Source organism: Trichosurus vulpecula, chromosome 9 (genome assembly GCF_011100635.1).
Source record: "Trichosurus vulpecula isolate mTriVul1 chromosome 9, mTriVul1.pri, whole genome shotgun sequence".
Classification (NCBI taxonomy): domain Eukaryota; kingdom Metazoa; phylum Chordata; class Mammalia; order Diprotodontia; family Phalangeridae; genus Trichosurus; species Trichosurus vulpecula.
In genome coordinates, this window is record NC_050581.1 from 79743197 (window position 1) to 79751122 (window position 7926).

General features: G+C 43.6%; 1 protein-coding gene across 2 annotated transcripts in view; it reads right to left on the reverse strand.

The window, feature by feature from the left end:
- Positions 1–1187: 1187 nt before the first annotated feature.
- IL4R (interleukin 4 receptor) overlaps positions 1188–7926 on the reverse strand; it is a 61375-nt gene continuing 54636 nt past the window's right edge. For both annotated transcript variants that reach the window (XM_036738236.1, XM_036738237.1), the window contains exon 10: positions 1188–5449. In XM_036738236.1, the coding sequence (XP_036594131.1) occupies positions 3565–5449 (1885 nt within the window). In that variant the 3' untranslated portion in view covers positions 1188–3564. The remainder of the gene's footprint in view (positions 5450–7926) is intronic.

Sequence of the window (7926 nt, forward strand, 5' to 3'; positions counted from 1 at the left end):
GACAAGTATGGAAACTTGCAGTTTAAAAAGTAAGACAAGGGAGGCATGGAAGAGAGGCCCATCTCCCTACCTCCTCTTCCACATTCCAACGCAGCTGGCAAACCCTGGAACTCTGGAATTTGCCTCAGGAGCAGGACTTTCCACAATCTCTGATGGCAGATTGCATCTCTACTCCAGGCTTAGATTGTAGCTCTCTGCCCCCTTGGTCCTGAACCAAATGGTTGCTGGGAAACCTCTGTCAGGCTGTGACCACATTGCTGGCCATGGTCCAATGTCCTGGTTGCCAAAGTTGTGTGCTGCTAATCTTGACAGTCAGCTCTCTGCCCCTAGCTTCCCCTGGCAGCAGCCTGGCGTCTCTGTCTCCTTACAGGGAAAGGAAACAAGTCCCATCTGTATCTGGTCCCCTTGGGAAGCTTCTTGATCATTGGTGAAGTTTTACTCTCCACCTCCTGGGGAGAAGATGGGAATATTTACTATTTATTCCACTGGGTTGTTAGGAAATCATGCCTTAAAAATGCCTTACAAATATAACCCACACCACAGTGCCCACAGTAGTCCTCTTTGTCTGGTCTGCATTGCATCTGAGAGAAGGCTAGTGGATGGTTCTGTTAGCAGCCTAGGAGTCTGACATGCCACTTTCTACATGAAGATTTCCTTCCCCATTAGTTGCTAATGTTCACCCTTCCCAAGCTGCCTTGTATTAATTTGGAATATAGTCTATAAAAACTTATATACATGCATATTGTCTGCTCTGTGAGAACATAAGTTCCTTGAGGACAGGGACTATTTGACTTGTCTTTATACCACCAGGAGCTAACAGTACCTGGTACATAAATATATAAATATTTATATAATATATATATTCTTATTCATTGATTGAATTATTCAGGGGATATTATCCAGCCCTAGATTATTGGAGTCAACAGAATGTCTATAATCTGCCACCAAGTACTCTGCACATAGTAGATATTTAATAATTGTTGAATTGGAGTCCAGAGTTTTGACCTCCATGTTTCAATGTCTCTACTCTGCTAATCTGCAAAAGAATTTATCATGAAGTCTAAACTTCATCTGGCATTCAAGGCTTTTCACACTCCAGTGAAAATCTCCACCTCCACCTCCAAGGAACCTAGCACAGGCGTTTAATAAAGGTTTCTTTATTGAATGAACAGTAGTCATCCAGCCTAGACTTGTTGAAATGAATTTATTTAAAGCAAACATCAGACACATAACATCCCTGCCCCTTCCCCTGCCCTCCCAGCTTTGATCTGCACACTGAGCCCATGTACACACACACACACACACACACACACACACACACACACACATACGCACACCCCTTTCGGTATACAAACCAAAAAAAAAATCCTTATAGCAAATACAAATGCTTATATAGTACAATATTTTTGGCAGTTCCAGAATATTCCTCCCGCATTCTCAATCTTCTCCTAGACCACATAGTTAGAACACCCCAGAGGTCAATGTGAGAGTGACTATGTCATAAACCATCTCACCCGCTTCCAGTCACAATAATTTCCACACCAACCAAAATGCTGAGGTATTTATCCGCTGGGAGAGGAAGTTCCGGGACCAACTATTGCTGGCTCTGGTATTTGCCCTAGTGCAGGGAATGAGGAAAGTTGAACTGGTGCTAGTAGAATACACTGCCCAATTCTCTTCCTGTCACCCAATAGAACATAGACTCCCTGAGAGCAGAGACTATTTTTTTTGTCATCGTGTCTCTGCCACTTAGCACATTTGTTGTTGCTCGGTTGATTCAGCTGCGTCCGGCTCTTCGTGATCCGGTGGACCGTACTGTTCATGAGGTTCTCTCGGCAAAGGCGCTAGAATGGTTTGCCATCTCCTTCCCCAGTGGATTAAGGTAAATGAGCGTTAAGTAATTTGCCCAGGGTGAGGCCGGATTTGACCTTAGGTCTTCCTGACTCCAGGCCCAGCGCTCTATCCACTGAGCCACCTGGCTGCCTCGCTTAGCGCATAATTCTCAATAAATGCCTTCTTCCATTGAATTGAATTCACTAGTTACCCAACTGGAGCCAAGACTGGCCCTTTACTTCAGTCTCCCGCTGAAAGAGCCGGGTAACATCCAAAAGACAGAAAAGGAAAGGAACAAAAGTCCTGGATAATTCACAAAATGGATAACTGGGAGTTGATTACGTGTCCTCATTATCTACGTCTAACGGTGGAAGTCCCGGAGTATAAAGCTTATTGCTGTTTTCATCTCACATAGGGAGTAGTTTTGGGGGGCTTTTTCTACTCAGTATCCCAAAATTTAGCAGGACCCTGGTGGGAAGCCCTAAAAATCCTCATAACCGACATTAGGACTGGGTTATCTCTACTAGGAAGTCACTTAATTCCTTTAAGCCCCAGTTTCTTGTGGGTTGTTATGAAGAACAAATGAGATAACCTCTGTAAAGTACTTTGGGTACCTTAAAGCATTCCATAAAGGCTAGCTATTATAAGTAGTAATTATTAAAATGCTCCCTACCGTATCTCACCTGGAAGGCTAGTGCCTCTGTGGCTAGTGCAGAGGACTTGCAGTCAGAAGCCCTGGGTTTGAGTCCTTACCTCTGCCACTTACTGAGCTGTACATGATCTAGGACTAGGTGCTTCACCTTCCTGATCAGGCCTTCATTTCTTCTGTAAAAGGATGGGATTTGATTAGAAGGTCTCTAATTGTCCTTCTAGTGTCAATATTCTATGTTCCAAGGTCGCCTTCTGCTTGGACGGTCTACGTTCAAAGTTCCCTTTGGGCTCTCATCTTCAATGTTCTATGATTTCCAGAAGGCACTTGGGGCTTTTCCAGGTTACAGTTTGGCAAGTGAGAAGGAGGGGAAGACGAGAACTAACCCTGGCTAGAAACCACCAAGACAGAACGTCCAATGGAAAAGATGTAGGGGGAATTGCAGTTTCTATCATCATCAGGTCATAAAATAATTGAATAAAGGAGTAAGGAATGTTTTGAGTATCCAGTGGCAGAAAATTCACAAACATTCAAAACAGTGAGGGGCTGCTCCTCTGTAAGTTACCAACTATATGCACCCTGGGCTTTGCCAAAGCTCTTTCTGAGAAGTGTCCAGCTGTGAGGAGAATTCTGTGGATACATCAAAAACTGCTAGACTGTTGGCTGCTCTGAGGTTCCTGTATTTCACTAGGGGATAGGTGGCCTAAAAGAGGCCCTTTTAGGACAGTGAAGAGACAAGAAGATGGAAAAATGGTTGTATGTGGCCCCCATCCCCTGGTCAGGCATACTTCTTCACCCTGTGGCAAACTATTTAATGAGCCTCCAGAATTAAGATTGTCTGCTCTGAGGTCCAAGGCTGCTCCCCTCCACCCACTAGTGAATAGGCATCAAGCTGTCATCTGTGTCTGGCTCATGGGTAGACAACCACTTTCTGCGCAGCTAATAGTATTGGCATACTGGCTTCTACTCAGTAATGGTCTAAATGGAAGAAGCATTTCACATACAGAGGAAATTCAATGATTCCCTAAACCAAGTGTGTATCACTGTTGATTGAGAGGATTGCCAAACTTCCCAAAGCTCATCTAAGAAACTTTCATGTAGGTATTGCCCTCATGTTCACGGTCCACCATGTTGGGGCTGGAGGGCTGGCCTGGGCTTGGCACACCACCAGGGTGAGGCTTTAAATGAAGGGATCCTTTCCATTTATCTGAAGTGGAGCCCAACGGATCTTCACAGTCTTGAGAAAGGAGAGATACACTGATTCCTAGAGAAGACTCTTCCTCCAAATGGCTCTCTCCAAGAAACTCCACAGAAGAAGTCCTTGGTACCCTACTCTCTGGACTCTCCATTATTTCTGAGGGGCAGAAGTTGGTGGCTTTTGTGAGAGGATGAGGCAATGTTTCTAGGACCTCAACCATACAGTTGCATTTTGTGCTCTGGGCATTGCCCAAGGGTGTATAATTTTCATCAGGACTTGGACATCTCTTCAGGTGCCCACATAGATGACAAGTCAAGGTAGAATAGACTATACCACTGCTGAAATCTAGCTTGGAACAGACTGAGGACTCCTCAGGGGTGTCCTCATGCTTCCTGGTGCCATCCCAGTCCAATGTCAGAGAGTGCTTTCCTGTCTCTTCCTCTGATGTCTCCTGGGGACTATACATCTTGAGGAAGCTAGAGGGCACTGGGTTGTGCTGGCATTTCTGAGGGAGAACTTCTCCTAAATCCAGGCCAAAGGTAAATAGTGGAAGCGGAGTCACTTCCTTTGCCTCTTGGCTAGGAGAAATAAGATTTTCTAATGGCTTGTATCCCCCTGTCTCTTTTCCAGACTCAGACTCATCACCAGAGGTCTCTGCAGAGGTTTCTTTCCTAGAGTCATTTAGGAGACTAGCAAAGGATCGATAGCCAGATTCTTTGGAGACATTAAAGCCAGCTGCCTTATAATTTTGGTCATTGCCTTGCTTCACAGCATTGTCAAAACACCGGTAGCCCGATGTTGTTAAGATGGTGGGGCAAATGACATCTCCTTCTTGTCTGAGAACCCTCTCTCTTAGGATTTCCTCCCAGCTCTCTCCCTCTGACTGGGACAAAGAAGGTGGCTCATTGTCATGGGAGGAAGATGTTTGAGAGTCCTCTGAGCAGCTAACCCCATGCTGTAGATCAGGGTCTCCATGCCATGGGGCCATCTGTTCCCATGAACATTCTAATGAGCCTAAGGGAAGGCTCAGCTCTTCCTCAGTCCTGGGCAAGGATTGGGCCAGGAGGCTGCTGAAGCTTCGATAAGCAGGGTTATCATCAACTTGGGGTGCTTCTGAAATGGACACGTTTGCTAAGTCCAAGGTTGACCCAATGCCCTCAGTTTGGGAAGCTGAAGGAAACTGCTGCTGCTCTTGGTGGGGCTCAGGAGATTGTCTGCCCTTTGGAGAAGCAGCATCCATGCAAGGACTCTGGCAGAGAGTTTCAGATCTCTCAGAAATGTGTGGACCACTCAGGCAACCATTCTGGAAAATGGGTGAACCCAGTTTGGTAGGGCTGCCCCGGCAGTGGCTTGGAGCTTTGTTTTCCTTAGGTGGTGACTCGGTTGCATCTGCCAAGTCCTTGTATTTGCCAGGTGACTTGCTGGAACATGGCATAAAAGTCTCCTCTCCTATGAGATCAAGGAACAGCATCTGGACAAACTTGTCTGCAAGTGCTTCTTTGTTCTTTATGAAGCTGCTTGTGCTGTTCTCTGGGGACAGGGAGAAGGAAACATCATCAGCATCCCCTTCCTCACTTTCCACCTCGGCCTCACAAAGCTCGATCGACTGCACCACATTGATCTTCTCCGGCACTAAGACACATCTACAGGCTTCCATTGGCCAGCTTTCTTGTTTGCTGGGGTGATGGAGATGGGTGTCCTCTTCTTTCTCTGCTGAGTTGTGGCTAAATAAACAAGGAAACAACTTGGAAAGGCATGTCTTCCAGTGCCTATTTTTTTTGGAGAGGAAATAAAAAAAAAGGTGAGTTAATTCATGGGGACTTTGTTCAACTTCCAAGCATTGCATATGTTTGCAACTATATCACATTTGTATAACACTATGGATTTTACAAAGTACTTTCCTCATAGCCTTGTGAGTTAAGACTGGACAAGTAGATTTGGGCAGCATGAAATGGCTGGATTTGGAGTCAGAAGCCCTGGGTTCTTACTGGCTGTGTGACCTTGGACAAGTCACTTAACTTTGCTGAGATTTCTCATCTGTAAAATGAGAGAGTTGAACTAGATGATCTTTAATGGCCTTTCCACCTCTAAATTTTATGATTCCATGATCTGAATCACTAATGATTAGGCAAATGCAAATTAAAGTTATGCTTAAGTTCTACCTCGTATCAGACTGGTAAAACTGGTCCAGCCATTTAGAATTATGCCCCCAAAGTTACTACACTGTGCATACCCTTTGACCTAGTGATACTAGACCTATACCCTAAAGGACCAATATGTACAAAAATATAGATCTTCATTTGGTTGCAAAAAACTGGAAACTGAGGAGGTGCCCATCAGTTGGGGAATGGCCAAACAAATAATGGTATAGGCATGTAGTGATATACTACTGTCCTGTAAGAAATGATGGGAAGGGTGCTTTCAGAGAAACCAAGAAAGGCTCTTATGATGTAGAGTGAAATGAGTGGAACCAGGAGAATCATTTATAGAATGACAACATTGTAAGAACTTTGAAAGGATTAAGAACTCTAGAGAATCCATCATGAAGAATGCTTCTACTAGCTACAGGTGATGGACTTGGAGTACAACGTAAGACATATTTTTTTGGACATAACCAACATAATAATTTTGTTTTGTTTGATTGCTCATATTTGTTACCAGGGTTTTCTTTTTCTTTTCTTTTTTTTTAATGGGGGAAGGAGGAAAATTGTGAGGGGGAGAAAAAAGAATTTGTTAAAATTTAAAAAAAAAGCAAATTAAGAGCCTAAAACATGATGCTTTTATTTCTACCATTTACAGATGAAGAAACTAAGGTTCGAAGAAATTAATGATCTGTCCAGGGTCACACAGCTGGTAAATATTGGAGCCAAGAGTCAGATCCAAGTTTTATGATTTCAAAGTCCTCATATTTTTCGTTATACAGTGACTGCTTCTCCACTGTTAATAGTTCTAGGCATATGGATAGTGACAACTAAGAATTTGGTCTTGGTAATGAAATAATCAGATTGATTCTGGGTTTTTTTAAAATTGATCCTACTCGCAGTTAATTTATTTTATCCAATAACAGACTAAGTCATGGTTCTTTGTCTCTGAACTTAGTTCAGAATTCAACTGGTCTGCATAATGAACTCCAGTTCTCTTGTTAATCACTGTTCTATCCCTGTGCAAGGAAATCTGTTACCCTTACAGGATCCAGATGGACACCAGGGAGGCTGATCTAGTTTCTTTACACCACCAAGCTATCCTTCAGGAATTTCTGGTTTGTCTTCCAAAGAAGCCTGGCTTGCTCTCTCTACCCTTGAAGATGCAGCTGGATTCACACAATGAACATTTCTTAGTCACAGGAGGGAAGGAGGGGTTTGTTGCTAGTCCTCATTCCCAATGTCCATCCAATCATATTTTCTTCCAACTATGATGCTAGCTATTTTTTGTACTCCCCCAAACTATAAAAGAGTGTCATCCCCCTCATTTGGGGTCTTAGCTTTGCTGGGGAAGCTGAGATCCTATTTGTTGGTAAATTCACACTTTACTGATAAATTGTTTTTGGAACTTTGTGCCTCAGTCTACTTAAATTTTAACTGTTCTAGTAAGATGATTTCTGCCTTGAGAACTAAAGATCATTCTTTATAGTATCCTCTCTCTCTCTAAAGCAACCAGGCTACAAACTGCTCCCTTGCTTCCCCACTGCCCCAGATCTCCTTTGGCCTCTTCTCTCAAGGGTCAATGTTCTCTTTACTATTTATATTCATACTTGCTCCTCATCAGCTTAACAGAATACGAACATATATCCAGGCTTTTTCCTTTTCTCCTTCCTAATCCTCAAACACAGTTTCCTCAATAAAAAACAAATGCAGAGAGACAAGACTACTCAAAGCAGAGTCAATGTAATTGATTTTAATTCCTCTGCCTGCTTTAAAAAAAAATAATCATAATTGGCCAGTTGTGGTGGCTTGAGGCTATAGTCACGGAGGCTGGAGAAGTGGATACTGGTAGATCACTTGAGTTTGGGAGTTCTGAGCTACAGGAAGCTGAAACCCAGTGGGATGTCTCCTGTGTTTGGTACCAATACCATAGGCACCTGGAAGCAGAGGGCCACCAGGCTCCCCAAGGAAGGGCAAGCCAACCCAGGCTGGGAAAATGGAGCAGGTTAAAGCTTCCTTGCACATCATGAGTGGCTGGTAGAGAGCAAGGGACACCCAGTCTTAAATAAATATAAATCATAATAGTTGACACTTACATATCACTT